Below are 25038 nucleotides of genomic sequence, written 5' to 3' on the forward strand. Positions count from 1 at the left end.
AATTTTGTAACCCTGCAAAATTGTTTATTTTTGCCGGAAAATAATTTTAAGTTCTGGTTTATTGATTGATTTAGATTTCTTTACTGAAAAAAAAAATATTTATGTAATTGATCTCATAATCTTTTTTATTTAGGACTGACATTGATCTCACAATCAGGATTGATCTCACAATCAGGATTGATCTCATGTCCAGTCACTTTTATATAGAACCCACAATTGAAATTTATCATTTTTAGATAGAAAAAAGTATATTTTCATAATTTTTGCTCATGTAGGTTTAAAGGGTACCGTTTTGAATATCTAAATTAAAATTTGAAATTCCGTCTACAGTCCCTTTAAACAGGAAAAGTATTTTAAACCATACTGGATCAATTTTAGTTAATTTAATTCAAGAAAAAACGTTAAAGAGACAGTAGGCGTAATTTCAAGGGACTGTTCATGAAAAGATGTCGGTAATACCAGATTCACAACGTTACTCGTAAAAGTACGATGTCTTACCAAGTAAAATTAATATGAAATCGATTTTTTTTTTCAAGCGTGGTTTCTTCACAAAATTAAGTAACATGTGCATTTCTGCCGTAGGAAAACATCAAGGACTTAACAGAATTAAACACGGGTAAACCTCGTGAATCGGGCATTGCCATTTTTGCATGGAGGGTCAATTAAAATTACGCTTTTAATCCCTTTATTAAGAAAAAATTTGATATTTAAAGTTTAATCAGTATATAGATAAACATTTTCCTTATTTCAACAGGAACCCTAGCGTAGGTTTTAATAATTCCAGACAATCGAACATTCTTCGCCTAGAGGAATAAAGAGGAATATAGAGGAATATAGAGGAATATAGAGGAATAAGGAGGAATATTGAGGAATATAGAGGAATATAGAGGAATATAGAGGAATATAGAGGAATATAGAGGAATATAGAGGAATATAGAGGAATATTGAGGAATATAGAGGAATATAGAGGAATATAGAGGAATATAGAGGAATATAGAGGAATATAGAGGAATATAGAGGAATATAGAGGAATATAGAGNTGTTTATGAAAAGAAAATCACAAAATCTTAGAAGTTGTGCAGAAATCTGATCTAACAGAGGTAATTTACACACTCTCGTAATGAATCCAGGTTTGGACATTCCCCCCTTGCCCCCCCCCCTGAACATACGACCCTGATCTTATTAAAGACATTTTTCTCTGATTCTTATCTCCATGAATAAGAAACTTTGGATATTAGGTCTTCATTTTACTTTCTTAAAAACAATTTATAAATTTGATCTGTTTTTTATTAACTTTTTTTAATTGAAACATTGTATGTTGCCGGGAAATAATGTTGTTGCTAGGGGTATAAAGTTATTAACTTTATATACCTTTGCTTGAGGACAGCCAGGTTGATGGGTTTGATGCCTTGAAATCCAAACACTCTTACTTATCTCGTAGAACTTAGTGACTAATACACATACTCCAAACACAATAAGTATTATACCCATAAACATTCCTAAACATACACTGTAATAATATTATACAATAATTATTATACCCATAAACATTCCTAAATATACACTGTCATAATATTATACAATACGTATTATACCCATAAACATTCCTAAATATACACTGTAATAATATTATACAATAAGTATTATACCAATAAACATTCCTAAATATACACTGTAATAATTTTATACAATAAGTATTATACCCATAAACATTCCTAAATATACACTTTATGCTGTTATAAAATAAGTATTAAACCCATAAACATTCCTAAACATTATACAATATGTATTATAGCTATAAACATTCCTAAATATACACCGTAATAATATTACACAATAAGTATTATACCCATAAACTTTCGTAAATATACACTTTATACTATTATAAAATAAGTATTATACCCATAAACATTCCTAAGTATACACTGTAATAATTTTATACAACTAGCATTATAACCTTCATCATTTCTAAATAGACACTGTAATAATCTTATACAATAAGTATTATACCTATAAACATTCCTAACTGTAATAACATTACATTAATACATTTTATAAGAATATCACTTAATATACACTGTAATAACATTACATTAATACACTTTATAAGAATATCACTAGATATTAACTGTAATAACATTACATTAATACATTTTATAAGAATATCACTTAATATACACTGTAATAACATTACTTTAATACACTTTATAAGAATATCACTAGATATTAACTGTAATAACATTACATTAATACATTTTATCAGAATATCACTAAATATACACTGTAATAACATTACATTAATACATTTTATAAGAATATCACTAAATATACAGTGTAATAACATTACATTAATACACTTTATAAGAATATCACTTAATATACACTGTAATAACATTACATTAATACACTTTATAAGAATATTACTAAATATACACTATAATAATAATATAATATAATAATAATCAATACACTTTATAAGAATATCACTAGATATACAATATATAATAACATTACATATTTACATTATTTAAGAAAATCAGGTTGAAACTGAAAATTGGAATTCTTACAAAGAAAACTTAGAACAAACAATTAAGAATATTGAAATAAAATGTGTGTTCACAAGGACCGTTGTTCTTTATTTAAATAACCCTCCATTAACAGAGGGCCTTTCCTGATTCACAACAGTATCCTTTATTCCTTTATCTGAGCAATTATGTGGAAGATATTGTCGTTTATCTAACTTGAAATGTGATTAATTCTGATAACTTCATCCATTGTTTCTTTAGCAGGACATCCGAAAATAACCATGCGAAAATAACAAAGATTTAAGGGTACCGTTGTGAATCGGAAATGCCACTCTATAAATGGAGGATTTCAAGAAACTATAGTTTCTATAGAGTTCCTAAAGAAGAAATAAAATCTAACCTAAGTAAAGTGAAATCATTATAATTTGAAAATGTTCTCCAATATTTTCATAAAAAACTGTTTTCTCCTCTTGTAGACCTAACACATCCTAAAAGGAGACGGAGGGGAAATCATTATTTTAATTTTTGAACTTTTTAATTAGATCTCATTATAAAATATGTCGTCGAGAAAATTAAACAAATTTGAAATTCTTTTTTAAAGAATAAATTACTTTCCTTTAAACATAGATTCAGCCTACCTTTAAAAATTCTCATAATTTTTTTAGACAGAATTGACTTTGAAGTGTCGCAACGCCTTGGGCTTTGATTTTACCGCTTTTACTCACTTATGCTTTTCTGTAGCCTTTTACGTGTACATTTTAGCTCTATAAAGCACTTGTTGTTAGCTTTGGTTTTTACTTGAGATCTAGAGACCTTTAAATCAGGTACGAATTCAAACATAAAATTGTAAATAATTGCATTTAATATTCTCATTTAGAAAAATTATTGTTTGCTGAAATCTATACTTTAAACTTAAATAGACAATTCACAAACCATGAACTTCATCTTACCTGTCGTATCTCTTCTTTTTCTTCAGTATTCACATAAAATGTGTAATCAATTTCATGAACTGAAAGAAAATTTAAGAAAAAAAAGTCAGTTAAACGTTTTCTATCATAACTCTTCCTTCGGAAAACCTATTGAGAATAAAAAAGATTTGAATTTTTAATATATATGCAAATTAATACTCTCCTACTTTGGGGGTTTCCTAATTGTTATCTGCATGTTTTGTACTCGTTAAATATATATAGAAAGAACTTTTCAATTCATCAGTTATATGGCAACAATTGTATAATCATATCTATTTTTATTCCTTAAAATTAGATGCTAATGCACGTGTTCAAGTTCCTTGCCTTTGAATGATATTTTCTAATTTGGACGTTTTTTTATACGTATCAAAAAATATTTTTAAACCAATAGGAAAAGTATACTTCAAGTTAGGGTTTCTAATCTGTTCCGGGGGAATTTTGTTTCGTAGAGAACTAACGGAGCCAGGTGTAAGTGTGACATGCTAAAAAAGTTCACGGGACGATCATCCCGAATCAATTTTATATGGAATAATCGAAACGTAAACTTTTATCATGATTTATCATTCTTATACAGTAAGGTAAGGTATCCACGGAACAAAATTGACCAGGAAGAAATTGGAAACCCTACTGCATGAACTGCATACTGCAAGTCTTTTTGTTAAGAAGGCTAAGTCGATGAATGTCTTAAATTCGGTAAAGCCTTTAGGATTCCAATATTCGGCCTCAGGCTCACCTTGGTCAGCCTTGTTATCAATTTCATTATAATCAAGTAGATCGCCTTCGATCCCTTCCATCCCGTCAATCCATTCCATCCCGTTGATCCCTTCCATCCCGTCGATCCCTTCCATCCCGTTGATCCCTTCAGCAGGGATTGAATCAACAACCAATCCCAGGTTGAAATAGTCAATATCATTCTCAGCATCATTTAAATTCGTCATCACTGAAAATATAAAAAACGCATTTTTACAGTTAGATCCATAGAAGAGGAAGACGAAATTTAAGCGATCTACAGAGTTACCCATAAAGGATGAGACTTAGAGACGATTGTACGGAATTTGTTTTATTGTAATTAAAGGTTCCTTGTAGGCTAAAACTAGCTTATTTCTGTGCTTAATCATTTAACACACCATCAAATTACTCATTTGAATGCAGAAACCAAAAGTCAAGCTTTAAATTGTGATATTGTTAGAGTTTTGGGTCGTCTTTACAGTCTCATCCTTTGTGGGTATTCCTGTATATGCTTATTTTTTGTTGTTTAAACTTTAGCTTTATCAGGAGTTAACCAACTTAAAAAGTACAATGGATCTGAGTGCGCTGCACCATTTCAGATCAAAATTTGAGTCTAACAGCTATCTTCCTGTTTCCTAGTTTTTTGGGACACCCTGTATCTTAATCCTTGTGCCAATTATTTTACCCAACTCAAGGTTACACTTTTCAAATAGAACGTCAAAATAAGGATAAGGTCAAATTTTTAAGAATTTGAGCCGCGCCTCAAATTTGAGACGCAGCTCAAACATAAAATTGTATTCAATGTTTCGAGATTTGAGCTGGCACTCCATTGGAACCGGTTTTGGCGGCTCAGCGACTCGGTTTGAATTCTTTAAATTCGGCCTCAGAGCATAAATCCAAATCAAATTGATCGCTAAAATTCTTATTTCTCTTTTCATTGTTTTTTACCAAAGAAGTTGTAAAACTGGGAAAAGATTTCATACAGGATGTCCCCCGAAACATGAGTAAAAAGATCGTTTTTAATCTTTGAAATAATTTACGGAACTTGACCGACAACCTAATTTTACAATTAACCCTCGAAAAAAACGGTTCTAAGATCGTCTTCAATCTTGAAATAATTCATGGAACTTGGTCGTCAACCTAATTTTTCAATTAACACTCGATAAAAATAATTACAAAATCCCCCTATCCATCGGATTTCTAAAATGTGATTTCAATATTACCTCCACCATCTTTTTTCAACCGTCAAGTTTTGTGGGACACCCTGTTATAAACTTTTCTACGCAGGATTATCGGAGGCAAATAGGAATCGAGCTTAATCAGTATTTATCCTATTGTTTATTTCCTCAAATTTTATCTGTGTCAAAAAAAGTTATAAACATCGCCCAACCTTTATATGTTTCTTGAATGTCCGCTAGAATTGTGTTATCCTGAAAAAGTAAAATCTTTAAAGGAACTGTAACTGTAAGCGACCCTTAGTTAAAAGAGTCTCAAAAAGTCACTTTTACAGAGAACCACCCGTTATCAATAATCAATATTTTCAGATAGAAAATAAAAATATCCATTCATTCTATAACTCAGACAAAAGGGAGTACTGTCGGATTTGCCACTATAAAAAGGGAAAACACTGTACATTGCACAGTTGTACAGTTGTGTAGACTGTACAGTTGTGTAGACTGTACAGTTGTGAAGACTGTACAGTTGTGTACACTGTACAGTTGTGTACACTGTGTACAGGATTACCCATAAAGAATAAAACTAAGATAGGACTTTACGAAATTTCTCCAAAATTTCTCTTACACTCTTGGTTGCATCATTGCATGCAGTTTTGAAATTGTTTCTCTCTTTGCAAAATCATTTAATAAAACATTGACGGTCTAGACAAAAGAGTAATATTCAAATCATTCAACTTCAATAGTTTTTGATCCTCTCTGAAGTTTCATCCTTTGTGTGTAACCCTGTATGCACCTTCACTTTATTCTTACCGCTGGGATCTTTTTATCCAAATTCGCCGCAAATTCTGAAAATAAAATGTTTGAGAGCTTTAATCTTAAAAAGAGAAAAAGATTTTTTCAAACATAAATGTCCATCAATTAACTTTAAAATGTTGTCCATTGATTGAAATTTTAAACAGTAAAATAAGTGACGATTGAATGGCATTAATTTGGTTAGTTCTATTCGACTGATGATTTTTAAAAGCCAACACACATATACACTATACAGTGTGAAATGCATGTAGGTTCTAACATTTTAAAACTGTTTTTTATTAAAGTTTGCTTAATCAAATTTGAGTTAGTTTTTCGCATATATATTCGTGCAAGGTCATAAAACGAACCAGCTCATTGCTTATCTCTTAGGATACTAATCCTTAATTTCATGATGAACTGGAAAATACAGAAAATTTATTTTTTTCTAATTACCGTAATCCTTAGACTCAACATCGTAATCTAACATCTTCAAAATCTTAAAAATAGAATTTCAATTTCAAAAAAAAAAGAAAATAACTGAAATTATTATTTTCTGTTCTAAGGGTTTATTCCATAGATTAATAGCAATATAGATAGAACACTAGATGTATTTTTTTCCCAATTTAGGCATGGAAGACCAAAGCAGTTCGTTAGAACATCTATTGTTCTATCTGTATTGTTATTAATCTATGATCTATTTATTAACGGAAAAATGTGTATGTGCAGTGCAAATTATTTAAAATCTGGAACGCGGCATTATTTCGTGAACAAAATTTGAATGGCTTCCACTTTAAACAGTTAACACCTAAACTAAAAGTTCTAGAAATTATAACAGATGCCATTCTCAAATTTTCAAAAATATTGAAAAAGTTTCCAGAAATGTCTAAAATATTAAATAACAGCAAAATTGTTCAATTTTTTACATCACCGTCAATATTAAAGATTCACATTTTGTCCACATGCAGATTTAATAATTCGGTCCTTGTCATAGCAAACTCCTTGTCATAGCAAATTGTGATTTCCGATCACAGTTGACACATGAAGCATAACTTTTTTCTTTTCTAATCATACTATTTTTCGAAGAAAAAAATTGATTGTTTTTTTCTAGGCGATTGAATTTAAATCGAAGAAACTGAACGCATCATGCTCTGTTAAGTCCATGATCAGTCATTTTTTTTAATCTTAAAAACACATACAACAGGGTGTCCCAATACTCATGGGAATTGAGAGACGACTTGAAATTCGTCTTTGATTTCTGATATTTAATGCATGGCAAAGTCTAAAAATGAGGCTGTACGTCATACGAGCTTTACAAAAAGTGGTCTCTATATCCACCATTCTCGTGTTTTAAAAATTGACGAAGATATTAGATATAAGACAATTTTGTTTTATTAAATAAATTGAAATTTGTACAAATTTTCGTCAATTTTAAAAATTCAAAAATGGTAGACCTCATTATGAAAATCTCAAGACCAAGCGTTTTCGATATTAGATGTGTAAACTGGAATACTGCGATTATTGTGCCATATTGATCGAAGACGATATAAAAGTCGTCCCTAAATTGCCATGTTTATTGGGACACCCTGTATCAGTCTTCCATACACTCTTTTTCAATCAACTACAGTGAAACCCTTAATAACGAATACATCGAAGGAATTCATCAAATGTCGTCTTCTTCACTTTCTGATAATGGAATGTTGCAGATATTTAGATTTTTAATTAAATGATTATATGGAACTCTTTAAAACTGTTCCCGCATAATCATGGCTATTTATTTCTATTTATTTATTTTCCCAAATACTGAAATTTATGTAATATAGTATAAAACTCATTGAAAAATTGTCAAGACGACATTTGATAAATTCTTCCGATGTATTCGTTATTAAGGGTTTCACTGTATTTAAACCAAAGACTACATAAAAATCGTATATTAATCCCTATGTGTATTGGGACACATTGTATCTTGTAATGAATATAATAAAATAAATCTATTAAAAAATCATTTTGTTTGTGTAGAATGTCGTCGTCTTTTTGGTAATTTTCTGTAATATTTATAATTGACAAGTTTTTACCTGTTCCAGCCCTTCATCATTCAAAAGTTCTGAACTATCATCATAATTTGAATAATACAAATCTAAAGCTCCGGTATCACTGTTTAAGAACTGTAAAAGATCATCAACATTATTTTCGGATTCATCAATGTCGTCTTGACTTTCATAAATGTCGTCTTGTGGAGATTCTATTTCTGCCACGGGAAGGGGAAATAAGTTATCCAAATCATCTTCATACACCTCGTCGTTCATCAGATCGTCTTGAAACGCGTTGTTAAGATCGGCGGGTAGGATAACAGCATGAGAATCCAGATCTTCTGCCAGCAAAATATTCTGGAAATCATTGTAATTTTGGAGACCATCTTGATATTCACCTTGAAATGGAACTGCTCCAAAACTATAAAAAGTAAATATTAAAATTTCATTTTGACCTCTGAGCAACAAGAGAAACTTATGCAAGAGTTTTGTCTTGAATTCTTATTTACCAGTAAACATTGGAATTAAGTGATTAAGTGAAATCGTCTTTGATAGGAATTGTATTGCATAATTTTAATGATAAAGTTTCATCTGCTTGAGTGTATTTTAATGGTCATGATAAAGTTTCATCTGCTTGAGTGTATTTTAATGGTCATGATAAAGTTACATCTGCTTGAGTGTATTTTAATGGTCATGATAAAGTTACATCTGCTTGAGTGTATTTTATTTAAACGACAAAAGGCTGCTTTGTAACTCAGGAAGGCTTTGTATGAGTATGATATGTTTCTGGAAATTTCCATAGATTTATTAAAATAACAGATAGACACTAGATGTCGTCTTGAAATTATACACACAGAGAGTCTGTTATACGCCGACTACGCGTAACCCCTTTGGGCTTCTGTCTCAGGGTCATAGTGAACAAAACACTCATAAATCTTTAAAAGACGACATTTAGTGTCCTTTCTGTTATTTTATTTAGTCTAATAGTAATATATGGGAATTTCTTATTTTACTAAATTACTAAATACAACAATTTGCAAAATCAAACTATTTCCTATCCCTATGCAGAAGAAAATACAGCTTTCCTAGCAGGCATCACATGACTTTAAATGAAAAATATTTAACAAAGACGATCTCAAAATCTTCTCTTAATTACCATTTTTATTGTGTGACCCTGTATATTTACACGTTACACTAAAATTTGTCAGGTTTTAATTCATATTTTTACCACTCAATCGGTGACTTACCAAAAGGAGCAAGATATTGCGATGATTAGTTGAAAATATTTCATAATGAATTGAAACTATCGGTGTAAACTAAATAAATAAACTAAAGGAGAATAAAGATAAGAATGTTTAAAACTGATAAAATTTCTTCAATAATTTCCACTCACTATAACACACTACATATTTTAATATTCTATTTTTTTCTATATTTTTCCTAATGTTAGTTTTAAGCTCAAATTAAGATGTGTTTGAAAATTCAAGTTGGAGTTGTGGCTTATCAAAATATTAAAACCTGAATGTAAAAAAAAACTATGAAGAAAGGGCTTAATCATTTCTAGTTACTCATTGAACATGAGATAACGCCATCAAATATACGTTTTTTTTGACANTTCATTTGGTTTTATTTAAATTTAACAGAAGCGCCTCTCATTCAAAACAACCAACAATGGTTAGAGAGGCCCTGGCTAAATTAAAATGTAAAAATTGTGCAATTGTAATTGTTTTTTATTAAAATATTTAGTCAAATATATATCTATCTATCTACAAAAAACTGAGTGGTTATACAAATTTAATTTATACCCTAAGAATAATCATACAATAAAATGAACAAAAAATCATTAAGTATTAAAATTATAGCTTTTTGTTTAGTTTTTTCCTTTATAACTGTTTTTCCTCCGGATCAAATTTGTGCAAAGTTTAATGGGAGTGTAATTGCGTAATTTCAAGTGTCCCTCCATCTGCCGTCGGCAATATCCGATATTCAAGGATACTCTTTAAAGATTGATTTTAACAAATGTGTTACAAAAAAAGGGGGGAAAAAAGTTGCATTTTATCTTATCCAGATTAGCAAGAATCAGAGATTTTCAAAAATATTATAATATTTCCTATATATAGCTGTCATAATATCGTATTTAAAATGGGGCGTTAATATCACCCCCCCCCCCCACTCCTGTATGCCGAGTCCATAAGCGCCTAATCCAATCAGGGTTCAGTCATGTGTTTGGTATCTATTCTGAACCAATAGAAATAGCATGGCAGTAACATCTATCGTTATATCTAGCTCATTATCCAATTAGAGATATTAATCCTTATATCGGCGCTATAACAGGGAATGGAGATATTTATTCTGCCAGAGGCCGAATTTAAAGAATTTTAGCCGCGGCTTACATCTGATACGAGGCTCAAATATGGTTGTTTCCACTTAAAATTGTTTCAATGTTTCCAGATTTAAGCCGGCGCTCAATAGAAACCGGTTTTTGGCGGATTTGAGACGCGGATCAAATTCATTGAATTCGGACTCAGGGGAATTAAAGGAATGTCATAAATTTTATAATTGAAATAAAGCTCTTCGCTCATATATATATATATTGGTATGTAAGGGTGTACGTATGTTTATTTTTACTTTAGCTATACCAGACCAAACTGCTGGACCGAATGGGCTAAATTTTTTTAGAGAACCCAGGGTTTTTTCAAAATATTTTTTTTTTCAAAAATCAAAAAAGGTTTTAAATCGAATTTTTTCTTCAAAGTTCGATTTGAAAAAAATTCCACCGGCAAAGCCGGGCACTTCAGCTAGTAATTGATAACTATAATTTATAAAAACAATTTTGTATTTATTTCACAAATCTAAAAAAAATGTAAACGAATTTGTCGATTACACGTAAACTATTGTGTACAATTTAAAAAGACAATAAATATTTGATCTAAAAGAGAGTATGTCGGATCAGATTGGATCTAAAAGAGAGTATGTCGGATCAGATTGGATCTAAAAGAGAGTATGTCGGATCAGATTGGATCTAAAAGAGAGTATGTCGGATCAGATTAACTTATTATGTGATTGTTCTAAAATGTTGCAGTGAAGAATTAAATTATGGATCCTTTCCATTTTGATTGGGCCGTCAGTAAAAAATGATATTTTAAAAAAAAAGGTGATCACAAAATTATTTTCTATCTCTCATAATGCGACGCAGAACTTTTTTATTCGAGAACAAAATATTTATTCGTAAATTATATTGATGATATTTTTGTATTTGAATCCAGTTGCATAGATCAACATGTTTTTCATACCCACATCTAGGGATTCAATGTACTATGGAGTACGGATCCAGCGTACTCGAATCCAAAGCATTACAATATATATTTTAGGATGAAGGGACTGTTTGCTTTTATAATGATGTTGCTTCTTGTAGCATTTACGCTCGCCGCCCCCTCGGCTGATCCTCAATATGGCTACGGTGGTTATCCCTATGGCGGTGGAGGTTTTGATGGATACCCTGGGTTCGGCGGCGGATTCGGCGGAGCACAATCATCCGCCTCAGCCCAAGCCAGCAGTTTTGGACGATAAAATTTTATAATAATGATAATGTTTTATTAAAATTGTTTTAATGACTAAATAAATGTGTTTTTAATTTGAGCTAAATCCATAGATAAATTAGGCTAAATCCGAATAACATTAAAATAGATAGATAAATAGAAAGATAGATAGAAGGATAAATAGGTGGATAGATAGATAGATAGATAGATAAATATCAAATAGATAAAATCACGCAACCTTACCTGCTAAACTTACAAAGAGTCCACTTTGGCATTATTTTGTACCTCCCTCCCCCCGCCTTGGATAATTTAAAGTTGGGCGAGCTATACAGAGAAAATGAAAACGACTCATGTGAACCTAAGAAAAGATCGCTTAGTCTTTGGATTTATTAAAAACAAATGAAACACTTAACACCTTAAATAAAATCGGGGTTTACCATTTGTTAATTCATATTTTTATATAAAATTTAGAAAATGAACTTTAACAAACAAAAACATCTAAATTATGAATACAAAAACATTGTCTAAAGTTTTAAAACGGTGGTTTAAATATCATATTGACTTTTAAAAAAAATATTACACAAATATTAAAGTCGAGTGTGTCTACGTAATTTCAGGTGATGCTAATTAAAGAGTTTCAAAAATATTTATCAAACCTTTCTTTTTATTATTAGTTGCTATCCTAGTTTTTCTATCTGAAAAATTGAATATTTTCTATTCACATTTACTATTGAAGGGACTTTCGGATTTATGAGACAGACAAAAAGAAAAGAAATTTTAAAAAATGTCGTATCTTTACAAAAAAAAAACCCCGACGATATCCTCCTCATTCTTAAAAACCGGTTTTAAAGTTACCATTGTAAATCGGAAATGCCACTCTGTAATAAACCGGTTTAAAGTTACCATTGTAAATCGGAAATGCCACTCTGTAAATAAAAGTTTTAAAGTTACCATTGTAAATCGGAAATGCCACTCTGTAATAAACCGGTTATAAAGTTACCATTGTACATCAGAAATGCCACTCTGTAATAAACCGATTATAAAGTTACCATTGTAAATCAGAAATGCCACTCTGTAATAAACCGGTTATAAAGTTACCATTGTAAATCAGAAATGCCACTCTGTAATTAGAGAGTCACTTGAAATTAAGTATACAGTCCCTCTAAGAAAATTGTATAGTCCCATCAAAGTTTTAAAATCTAGAATTTAGTTTTAGTATTTTTTAATCAATAATTATAAAAGTTATAAAGGTACCCCCCTAGTCTCTATAGTATCTATAATTCTTTTCTACCATATAATCGGTGTAGATTGTAGAACACCGGTTGTTCTATTTATCTAAGATGGGACATATTTTGGTATAGATTTCCCTCGAAACTGTTGTAGAAATCCACAGTACATATTATATATATTGTACATGGTACATCTAAATAGAAATCCACAGTACATATTATATATGTTGTACATGGTACATCTAAATAGAAATCCACAGTACATATTATATATATTGTACATGGTACATCTAAAACCTGCACAATACACAATAAATAAATAATGAGTATGATGAAGGTAAAATGCTCAAAGGAGATTGTTTGGTGGATTATCGGTATTATTGTCGGATATAGTTTATATATAGATAATATAGGAAACTGTACGTTAAACCGTTCAATCCACTAAACTGTGTGCACACACACCCTATAAACTCACACACACTCACTTACAAAGATTTGGAATATATACAGGGTTACTCACAAAAATTGAGACTTAAAACACGACCGAAAGATTTCTGAATATAGCGACCTCTGACGGTTGAATGTGGTCTCTTAAGCCTTGAATATATGGTCTTTACGATCTACAAAATGATTTATACCCAAGAAAAAACAAGCTTTAAGATCTAGGTCTAATCCAAACAAGATCTTAACCAAGACAGAGACTGCAAGAGAAAAAATCCGGCAATTTCCGCACAGTCGTCTCTGAAGTCTCATCCTTTGTGAGTAACCCTGTGGAGCATGTAGAAATTAGAGCCTAGATAAGTTAGACTATAGATAGCTCATGTCGTCTTCACCATACTGGAGTGTTTGAGCTGAAATTGAACATATGAATCTAGCTCAGAGTCCGTTCTCTCTATAGATAGTGGTGGGTCCTGCATTCGCCCCTGGATAGATGTCTCATGCTGAATTGTTATCTAATAGATAGATAATTTCTCCGTACACTTGACGACCAATGTAGGAGACATCAAGTTGTCGACCAATGTATAGTTTATGAAGGAACGGCCTCTGTAGTCTATACCAGCTACGTCCATACAGTTCATACAGTACATTGAATAAAAAGTGTTGCGGCAGGTATTGTTCATACTTCGTACAAATGTATGGGGTGTTTTGGTTTGTATAAAGGACCAATGATACACACAATTCAGAATGACTACATAGATACTGATCAGTTAAATTTGTTTTCTACAGATCGACCCCGAGAAGTAAAACGTATTCATTCACCTTTTCTTATGACGAGTTCATGCATGATGTATACAAGGGTTGTACAATTTTAAGCTTTATATTCTAATGTATCTGGGAATTAGCAACTTTATGTGCTAAACTCATATTTGTCGTAACGTTTCCATGACTGTAGGACGCACTTCTACGGACGCACAAATGATAATGAAGATGCAAATTAAGAACAAACATCTACAGAGAATACAATATAAGAACTCAATTAAAGAAAAAAATTGAGAACACACTAGGATACCTAGCAACGAAGCACTTTGAGGACGCACAATAAAAGTGATATAAACACATACAGGGTGTCTCCTCGAACCATGATAGTTGAGAGACGACTTGAAGGTCTTTATTCCTACAAAATACCCCTGTCCTGCCATTTCCAAAATGTGGTCTGTCTTTTTAGTACTTTTTAGTACTACCGGATGAATTTTGTTCAGATGTCGACAATTTTTGGTTGAATATAGATAATTGAAATCTGAACTAACTTTATAATATCGTATAAAAAGCACAGAAAATGCAGGCCACATTTTAGATAATCAAGTAAATATAAAACCTGTTTTAATATTTTCGACGGATTTTGAATTATAGAGATAAAAATATGACTTAAACACACAGATACTTTGTTGTAGTTAGTTTACGTGAGATACTTTGTTGTAGTTAGTTTACGTAAGATACTTTGTTGTAGTTAGTTTACGTTAGATACTTTTTTGTAGTTAGTTAACGTAAGATACTTTGTTGTAATTAGTTTACGTGAGATACTTTGTTGTAGTTAGTTTACGTGAGATACTTTGTTGTAGTTAGTTTACGTGAGATACTTTGTTGTAGATAGTTTACGTGAGATACTTTGTTGTAGTTTGTTTGCGTGAGATACTTTGTTGTAGTTAGTTTACGTGAGATACTTTGGTGTAGTTAGTTTACGTCAGATACTTTGCTGTAGTTAATGTGAGATCCTTTGTTGTAGTTAGTTTACGTGAGATACTTTGTTGTAGTTAGTTTACGTGAGATACTTTGTTGTAGATAGTTTACGTGAGATACTTTGTTGTACTTTGTTTGCGTGAGATACTTTGTTGTAGTTAGTTTACGTGAGATACTTTGTTGTAATAAGAGCTAATAAATATGAAACAGCAGTTTGTTTTTAATTTTTATTTAATCACGACTTCAAGGTGCAAATTTGGGTTGATAACACATATAACAAAATACTTCTCACTGGTTCATCAGAAACACTTTTTTCAAAAAAAATATATTTACAGGTTTAAGTTTGAAAAAAAGTGATTTCTGGCAGTTAGTGCAAAATTAGCTCGGTAAGGTATCATTTATGTTTTTTTATATAACATGTATTCATAAATAGAACTATTATCCTGAAGCTACCTAGAGCCTACAGGGTTGCAAATATTTAGGCAAGAATAGCAGAGAATCTCTGCAATAGTTGTTAGGGATGTATTGAGCTGAGAAAATATAATCGTCAAAAAATTCTCCAAATTCTTGAAAGACGTTTTCTCTAGGCCTTTTTTAGCAGCTAAAATTTTACTTTTTCGATTTAACCGCCCACTTTATCACACATTTATCCCAACACCTAACATAAAAATACACAGATACAAAGTTTACAAAAATCTTCTAAAAACTGGAAAGAAATTAAATCACAATGAATCAGTTCAGCTATAGTTAATGATGCTGTGCAGTGCTGCACAACATTGTGAACGCAGAATGCGCACTAGTTGTACAACACTTGTACAATGTACATAACCGTGGTAAAACTACATGCAACAGCGGTACAGTTTACACTGTGTACAACATAAATCAAAATATACAAATTATTCTAGAATATTCGAATCGATATGGAATTTTTAACATTTCAATTGATATGCTTATTATAATTAAGTTACAGTTTCGATAATTAACACATTTTGGAATGTCTTTTGATATAGAATCTTTGGTAACATTTTACATGATATGTGATGTTTAACAAATAAATAACAAAAAGACTAGTTTATAGGCAATATAAGTACAAAAAATAGCCTTATTAAAGGCATAGTTTGGGAATGTCTATTTTCTTCTTTGGTTCATATAATTAAGCTCATGGGATAACGGGTTAAACTAGATATGTTAAAAAGCTAAGATATGCTGGTGTATAAAGGACCAATTAGAGATATATTTTTAATAGAATATTCTATGTGTTAAGAAGGTTTCATATAGCAACGTTCAATAAATAGGCGACACTTCGTTTTACGACAATCAGGCTACAGGGGTTCAGGTTACACTGCACTTCTATACAGAAGAAAGGGGGGCATTTGGTAATTGGGGTTCATATGCCCTAGAAAAGGGGGTTTGGACCCTTAGAAAGGGGGAGTGGAACCCCTTAAAATTGGGGTTTCTGCACCTTCCTTAGCATGCACCTTAGAACTCCAAAAAAGGAGATATTTTAAAAGTATCTAAAAGCAGTTCAGGTGTTGAAGGCCTCTTAGGAGATTTCCATGGGAACTTGTCTAGGAGCAGCTAGGGGCTTCTCAGGGGTCACATTGTTGTTGTTTTGTGTTGGATTGGAAGGAGATTCAGGGGCTTCACAAGGATCTATTTCCTAAAATAAAAACAAAAATTTATAAAAAAAAGTAAATTTATCATTAAAAGATGTTTTAACCAAAATTTCCAATTCATTCCGTCCCTTAAAATCCCGGGTCAATGGTAGCTGCATGTTGTGTGCCACCTGTTAAGGGAATGTGATTGAAAAATAAAAGAGCACTTATTTACCTGATCATCCCTATTATCCTCTTCATTAGTTACATCCTCATCCTCGTCCTCTGGATCTCCCTCCTCCTCAACTATCTTGAGGTCACGAGGACAAGGAATATCGTTGCTATTTTCTTCTCCTGGATTCCATATTCCATAAGCCTAGAAAAATAGTCAAAAATTAGCAAAAAAAGTTGATAGTTTCGATTTCCGCCAAAAAAATTTCTTAAATGGGTTTTGATGTTCTTCATATTTTACCTGTCCTATATCAAGAAGACTACTGTAGTTACTTCCCTCCTCTCCAGCTGCCGCCGCGGCGGCTGCGGCGAGTGTCTCAATGGAGGACTTGGTCGGTGTGGCGGAAGATCTGCCCGAGGGCGGAGCCCCGGGAGATCCTTCCTTGTTAATCCCCATAGCCTTCAGGTACCGCTGGTAATGTCGCCTGAACAAGACAAAAATGTTTATGAAAACGAAAAATAATTTTGATAAAATTGTAATTAAAAATAATAAAATATAATATTTAAAAAATTAATAGATGGCAAACGATTGAATAAAAAGATATTATTGTGCCGTAAAAAAAACATGGTTAAAGTAGAAACATGGAAGGAAAACAAACATGGCGGACATGGCGGACGAAAAAAATCATGGCGGATGGTAAAAAACGTGGCGGATAAAAGAATAATATGGCCGGTAGTAATCAATTCCGCATGTAGTGGAAGCTTAACATTACGTTTGATATAAATCCTTTGAAGATTTTATAGGTGCTTGGCAGGGAATAATATCATGTATTTCTTCAGCTCAATGCAGGGTTATGTTTCTACCTTAGATTTAGTTTGCAAATAAAATCAACAAATTATATTCAATAGGATGAATGGAAGGAGAATAAAAAGATGAATGAATGAATGCATAAAGGTTGAAAAGAAAAGTAAAAAGAGACTGAGAGAAAATAATTAGAAGAATGAATCAAAAACAAATAGATTTTCATTTACCAATTAAAAAATGCATAAGCACTCTTTACGATTTTTCCCTTCAAATAAGAGGTCATTCAAATTTAACGGCGGAATAATTGTGCCTCGCCCCCCCTAAATATAATCTTACAAAAGACTATGTAACGTGTTATGCAAAATGTTGCAAAAAATTACAATCTTTATTTACTATTATGATAATAAAGAGCATTAGTTTTAAATCTCAAAATTCAGAAAAGCTTTTCAAAAAGTTTAGAAAACATGTACTTTTCCGCATTTATGCAATTATATTTTATTCATAGAGGGGTCTAGAACATGTCATAGGTTTAAAGTAGATGGAAAAAAGGCTGCACAATTATTGAAAATCTAGATGAAATAAAATTACGTTAAATATAAAAATATGCTTATGTGTTTTTTTATGAACAATAAATCAATCAATGTTGAAGTAAAAATTTATCATAAACTATGGCCTACAATTTGATGGAGCACTTATTTTCATGTACACTCAAAATTTCACTTGGTTGTCCCAGTTTATTAAAACTAGTATTAAGATAATTCATAACTCTAGAAATAATAAAAATAACGCGGATGATTTATTACCTTAAAGTCTCCCTTGGAATGTGGTATTTGGTCGCTGCAGACTGTACGCTCGCACGATTATGCAGAATTTCTCCAATTGCGAGCTGAAGCGAGTGTGTTCTTCGGGATTTCATGAGCTCAGGTGTTATGGCTGGCAGGGACTCCGGAGCTCCGTTAGAATCGGCATATTCGCTTAAAATCTTGTATTCTGCTGCAATCATTCGCTCTAATCGGCTTCCTCGGCCCTGAGGCTTCCGGGAGCCACTTCCGGTTTTTTCGGAACCCATAGACAATATGTCAGATTTGCTGTCGTCGTTGTTGATCTCAGATTCAGACATGGGCGGACTTCTTTCGGCGATGTCGTCTTCCTCCTTCAGATTTGAATAAGCGGCGATCCTAGCTGAGTCTGAGAGGTCCAATGGATGTTTTCCAAAATAGTCTTTTAGAAAAGGCATTTTCAGAACAGGTGATTCTGGATCTACTGGGAAGCCATGTTTTTGTCCTAGAGATACAGGGTACTTGCGTTTTAGGGCATTAAAGAGGTTTGGAGAGGTAAGTTGTGAATATATATCTGTGGGATCGCCGGCTGGAAGCCCGTGGAAGAATCCGGGAAACTTTGGCTGGCCTGGAAGACCGGCGACTAGCGCAGACGTGAAATGATAGGCTTTGTTCATATTAGTCACAGATTCGGGCACACTTGTTGTAAGCTTGGAAGTATCTTTAAGGCTAATGGGTGGGGTATCTCTGGGAGTAGAACTATGGGGAGTTGTGCAGACTGAGGTAGGAGTAGGTCGTCCTTCTTCCTCCCTTAGTTTCCAGGCAGGAGTACCTTCTCCCTGGCTCAATCCTTTCACCTGGAGTGTATCTGCAAATTTTAAAAAGTCGCTGAGATTAGATTCATCCACCTCCACCTCTCCTCTATACATAAACTCAAGCAGGTCGTTCAAGATCTGTTCGCTTGCATCCTTGAACACTATCACAGGATGCTTTTCCGGTAGATCCTTGAACAGGCGGTAAAAGTAGTCGGAGCAAGCAGCTAGCACCATTCTATGGGCAGGGACGACCTTCCCGGAGCTGCAGGTCAGCGACACGTCGACCAAGCATGAGGTGTCTAACAGGTGTTGAAAGGAGGACAAGGTGTTAAGACTGTGGTTGTTCCACTTTAAATGAAACTGTTGAGTTTCCATGTTTGACAAGGTTTTCTTTGGCTTTCTTTAATCTAGGGGGTTATTTCACTAGTGACATCTTTGGTTAGATTTGGATGTTGGTTAGTTAGTTTATCAGTCACTAGGTAGAGTTAGTATTGGTTAGCTAGCACTCCTGTCATGCACTCACCTACAAAATGGATGCATTGTTAATTTTATAAAACAAAATGAAGTATTAGATTAATAACTGTAAAATGTTAGTTTTTACTGTTTAAAATTATTAAATTTACCAAATAAATACCCCCTCCCCCTCATGTATTTTAAGATTGTTCTATTTTGCATGATGCCTGTAAATCTAACTATTTTCCGCAATCCACCTATTTAGGTTACATTTACGAAACATCTGTATTATTTTTCCAACCCAATACAGTGAGTAATTGTTTTAACAGGCCAGGGGGGAGGAGAAATTAATATTTGTGTAGTTAAAAAAAAAACAAAAAAAAATCAGCTTCCTATTATAAGTTATTTAACAGTTATAATCTGTTGAAATAATGTACGTACATTACATGAACCTAGATGAAATTAGAACAACGTGAAACGCCCCAGAACTGATATGAAACCTTGAGACAGGAGGAAGATAAGGAATTGGGGACAAAAGCAAACAAAACAGGACTTTCATACACACCACCACAATATCTCTTTGTCGAGTACAGTTTAAGCCTAATGAGTCATGGATTTAGGGTGCCAGCAAAAATTGTAAATTTTCCAAAGAAATTTCTATAATTTCTAAAAATGTTTTATAAAAAAGTGATTTTGCAAGAATTTATAGTTTTTGAAAGATGTGCTAGGTTAGATATGAGGGAGGGTAGAATAGGTTGCACAGCTGGAAAAACAAGTGTTTGCAATAATGAGCCCCCCTCTTAACTCTCTAGCATGTGTTATTTATAGAGATAGATAACTCACTAGTGGGTTCCACGCCATTTCCTAGGGTTTATCAAATAAAATATATAAATTGATTAAAAATAATGGTGACAGTCGACTTTTTTAGAACATAAGTTTTGTAGAGCTTCGAGTTTGAAAAAGTCTTATCATTGTGAAAACCTAGAGACCTATTGTTTTAAAGTAGGTGGACTCCTATGGGGCGTATACACATCTTTATAGGTTAAACACGACCCCTGTATATTCCAGACAATCATCGCCATTTTTAAACTAAATTTAGCAATAAAACGGAATTTAAAAGTTTAAAAGAGAGAGAAATACTTGGTTTGAGGTAAAGTTTCAAATTACAGGTTAAATACTGTATATATATATAAATATATATATATATATATATATATATATATATATATATATAAATATATACAGCAATGCCACCGTTCCACTTACAATCAAGCGTGTCCCCTTGCCTGCCTTAATTAAGTGACCTTTGTGTAAATAAATGATAAAATCAGGCCACTCTCCTCAAAACATCTAATTCAATCTTGGATTTTCTTAACTTCCATAGACAATTGTGCAACACAGAAATCCCTCTCTAAAAATCTTCGAGTTTTTGCCCCAAACTCAAATTTTCTATCCCTATATTTTTTAACCCTGATTGTGTAAACCTGTGCTATTTAATACTTTTGGATGATTTGATTTGACAGAACTACCTTAGGTTGCAAAGATATTGGGATTACACCTTTTAGCTGCAACCACATAGTTCCAAACAAAATCCTTAGCGATACTTTTCATTATTCAAAGAAAAAGAAAGACGAAGAGAATTTTCATTTTATCTGGTTCTCGTTGCATTTTTCCTAACTAATTTTATCAAAAAGTTCCAACCCCAGTACAGAAGATATATATATGTATATTCTCTTGTTTGTATCACAATGAATGCCCGAAGTCAAATTAAACCCCGAACCCCCATCAAATATACTCATGATGTGGAGTTTGAGTTCCAACTCAAACAATGAGAATATTTCAAATAAATATAATACAACAAAATTTCTTAAAGATTAGAAAATAGAAATGCTTCCGATTTTTCCGGAAACCCCTAGCTCCAAGCTGAACTAGATAAAAATCCGCGAAACTTGCAATTTCTGACGTCAGACTGATTTGTGAGTGTCTTAAACTCAATATTTTAATAAAAGTTGGTTAAGAACTGCGACAACCTTCCCTACTCTTCTATACAAGCAAAACAACCCAAAATTAGGTAATAAGTCCGCAGTAATATTGTCAGGCAAATATAGACAAGGGGGATTCAAACAAAAAGTTATTAAGGTAGAAATATGATCCATGCATGAGGTTAAAAATTAACAAAACACAGAAATGTGTACAATGTACAATTGTTACTGTTAAATGTTGTATTTATAGTACATAATAAAATGCGTGCACACTCCGCAATAATTAATATTAACATTGGTTTAAAGCGCGCCATGCACAGTCCAGCGGCAAATCATGCACATGCGCGCTTATAAACGCCAATTTCCTTTTTCGTGCGCTCATGATAGAAATCTTATTAAATATTTGCAGTACATACCTCGTTTGTATAATAAGTTAACTATATTCTCCCAAAAATATGCAAGTATGGGTAGTTTAATAGCTGTATATGATGGGCCCCTGAAACACCAAGTGGGTGGGACGGAACGTGCTAAGGGTTGTGGGACGGATGAGCTACTGAGCTCCTGAGTTACTGAGTCAGTCCCCGAAACTTTGAACGGACCGCTACCTAGTACCTATCCCGGGCCCACCACCAACACACCGGAAGGGGCAGTCCACCTGTCAGGGGCGCAACATGCTTCCGTACATTTATCTTATTTCCGTTGACATTTATCTTATTTCCGTTGACATTTTACTTATTTCTGTTAACATTTATCTTATTTCCGTTGACATTTATCTTATTTCCGTCGACATTTTACTTATTTCCGTTGACATTTATCTTATTTCCGTTGACATTTATCTTAAATTTCCTTTACAGTTTAAAAATACATTTCGTCCTTTATTTTGTTCATTAGTAGACTACTAGACATACTAGACAGTAGACATATTAGACATTAGACATATTTAGAGATATTATTTTTTAATTTTCTGAATTTTCTATGCAATTTTGCCTCCTAAGTAGCCTTTCCGATTTACAATGGTGCCATCAAAATGGTTTTCAGTGTATCGTTGTGAATCGGTTCTCTAAAGGAAGGTCACTTATAATTACGTGTACAGTCTCTTAAAAAATAACTATGCACAATTAAAAACACATCTAAAGAAAACTAGGCTCTGCTTAAAAAGGATTTGAATTGATCTAAATTGTCTCCGGTTTAAAATTATTTGATGCGCCTAGAATACATCAGTTTGTTAACATTTCTTTTACTCCAGGCATATTGCTTGTACATGAATTACATAGCATCATTGCAGTACGCCGTGTACTGTATTAATTCCAAAAGGTAAATAAAAAAAATCATGGAAATAAAATAAATCGATTTCGATTATCATCATTTCTTAACATCGATGAAGATTTCAGATAAAATTTTAGAATTAAAAAAGTTCAGGACTCTGATTTTTGGAATGTTTACGAGATCTTAGGCTTTCGGGAAACCCCATAGAAATATGCTAAATCTAACATCAATTCAAAAGCGAATTCTGTTAATTTGAAATTGTTCCCAATTTAACTTTAAAGAGAAGATATAAACTAAGTGTTTAGGCTGAAATATCTGTGAAAGTCAACAAGACACTCGTATACATGTTCACTATAGCCGGCCAAACGGCTGGACCAAATGGACTGATTTTTTTTGTGGACACTCCTGGGTAGCCTGGGGTTGACATAGGTTGAAAACCTCGAATTTTCTTTTCTTAATTTCTTAATTTTATTTTCTACATTTTTAATTTTTTTCCCCACGGGCAACGCCGGATAGTTTAGTTAGTATAATATATATATATATATTTATATATGATGCCAGGTGCCTTTTTAAACTAATAATTCACTTATCGTGGTAGGCGATTATATCAATACAATGAAGACAAATTTTTTATTTAAGTTTTGATTGATAACAAGCTTTTTATGAATTGAAAGTTTACAAGTAATTAAAAAGAAGATGTTTTAATTGACAGCTTCTCTTGACTTATTTGTGTTTTTGTATCCATGCTGTTATCCTCCAATTTAGTTGTTATACATGTCCAATTTACACCGGTACCCTTTAAACCTCTGTCAGTGTAACAATGAGGAATTATATCGTTGTTCTTGTGGCTTGAAAAGAAACCAATTCTGCTAAATATCTTCTTGACTCTGCTGCATAAATATAAATTTAGATTTTCATCAAAAGGTTGTGAATCGGGTATTTAACTTATTAGGTATAATGTGCAAAACTTTATAAAAACTATTTGTTAAAATTTGCACAAGATAAATTATTTCATAATAATTAATGGAAGAGTACAATAGTCATAACAAGTATCAATTATATAACAAATATCAATTATTTATAACAAATTATGTAACATTACTGATAAAGTGCTTCTGAAAAAAAAATTAAAAAAGAAAACTCCTTAAATCCTAGTATTCTAAAAATGTAAAATATTTAAAAAGATTTTCACTGTTTTTGTTTCCCTTTCATGGTTTCAAAACTTTTAATACACTCAGAGATGAAACTTTATAAGAGGGACATATTGTTTTGTCCCCCTCGCCCCCCCCCCCTTATTGACCAGTACATCCCCCCTCTCCCTTTCTTATACACCGCACACAATACTTAACAAGTATTAAACAAATAACCCCGCAAGTAAGTTCCTTTTTTATTCTCTTGAAGATAGTATTCATAACTCTCCCCCATCAACATATTTTTGTTGAAAAAATACGTTTTAAAACTAATTTTACAGAACTACCCTGCAGTCCCCCGGACCCTTCCCTTTATAATTAATTACAACCCTTTTTCAGAGAAATTCAGGGAGTTTTTAACACCAGTTTGGACTGCAAAACATCCAAGGCGTAGAAAGGGTATTCAAACTATCTGATGAATTTAAAGATCGAGACTTCAAGTTGCATGGAAAAATAAGGATTTGAGGAGATTAATCAGTTAATTTCAGTCTGGAAAAGTAAGAAAAATAAAAATGACTTTTTTTCTTACTTATTTACCTTGAAGAGAAATAATACGCCAGAAATATGATATTAATTACTTCCGTAGTAAATTGGAGGATTTATGGGTCCATATTTGATAAGGAACGTATTCTGTTTTTATCTTGAAATAATTTCCCCCTCTCCATAATTTCCCCTGGTAAACCTATCCAACCAAACTACCCATCTTCAGATTCCCCGTAATGCCTGTTATGGTTCTACAAGTAAACCATATGCTTGACCCCTCCCCTTCTCCAGGACTCTCCCCTCGACACAGAAAATATAAATCAAAGTTACTGACCTT

General features: G+C 32.5%; 2 protein-coding genes across 5 annotated transcripts in view; both read right to left on the minus strand.

Annotated features, from left to right (window-relative positions):
* Positions 1 to 692: 692 nt before the first annotated feature.
* Positions 693 to 9570, minus strand: LOC111701942 (uncharacterized). Of its 2 annotated transcripts, XM_023473419.1 has the most exons (10): positions 9464 to 9570; positions 8262 to 8637; positions 6643 to 6685; positions 6208 to 6242; positions 5613 to 5652; positions 4227 to 4433; positions 3476 to 3534; positions 2926 to 3013; positions 1372 to 1499; positions 693 to 803 (listed from the first exon to the last, which is right to left on the minus strand). In XM_023473419.1, the coding sequence occupies exons 1-10, from the start codon at positions 9505 to 9507 to the stop codon at positions 708 to 710; spliced, it is 1116 nt and encodes a 371-aa protein (XP_023329187.1). In that variant the 5' UTR covers positions 9508 to 9570; the 3' UTR covers positions 693 to 707. The 2 variants fall into 2 exon arrangements, with proteins under 2 accessions (XP_023329187.1, XP_023329188.1); XM_023473420.1 differs by lacking the exons at positions 693 to 803; positions 1372 to 1499 and adding an exon at positions 1857 to 1914.
* Positions 9571 to 15375: 5805 nt separating this feature from the next.
* LOC111701943 (uncharacterized) overlaps positions 15376 to 25038 on the minus strand; it is a 22817-nt gene continuing 13154 nt past the window's right edge. For 2 of the 3 annotated variants that reach the window (XM_023473423.1, XM_023473422.1), the window contains exons 2-5: positions 18537 to 19850; positions 17230 to 17413; positions 16993 to 17133; positions 15376 to 16822 (exon numbers count right to left, since the gene is read on the minus strand). In XM_023473423.1, the coding sequence (XP_023329191.1) occupies positions 16706 to 16822; positions 16993 to 17133; positions 17230 to 17413; positions 18537 to 19702 (1608 nt within the window). In that variant the 5' untranslated portion in view covers positions 19703 to 19850 and the 3' untranslated portion in view covers positions 15376 to 16705. Of the gene's footprint in view, positions 16823 to 16992; positions 17134 to 17229; positions 17414 to 18536; positions 19851 to 22178; positions 22354 to 25038 lie in introns of those variants that run through there. The other variant, XM_023473421.1, reaches the window with a different exon arrangement.

This window comes from Eurytemora carolleeae, unplaced genomic scaffold (genome assembly GCF_000591075.1).
Source record: "Eurytemora carolleeae unplaced genomic scaffold, Eaff_2.0 scaffold289, whole genome shotgun sequence".
NCBI classification, from domain to species: domain Eukaryota; kingdom Metazoa; phylum Arthropoda; class Copepoda; order Calanoida; family Temoridae; genus Eurytemora; species Eurytemora carolleeae.

Bases quoted from the DNA above. Each gene is read 5' to 3' on its own strand.
- LOC111701942 (XM_023473419.1), bottom strand. From the start codon at position 9,507: ATGAAATATTTTCAACTAATCATCGCAATATCTTGCTCCTTTTG. The intron at 6,243-6,642 runs GTAATTAGAAAA...TTTTATTTTCAG, and splicing joins TGTTGAGTCTAAGGATTACG to AATTTGCGGCGAATTTGGAT. The intron at 3,535-4,226 runs GTGAGCCTGAGG...ATTTTCTTTCAG, and splicing joins TGATAACAAGGCTGACCAAG to TTCATGAAATTGATTACACA.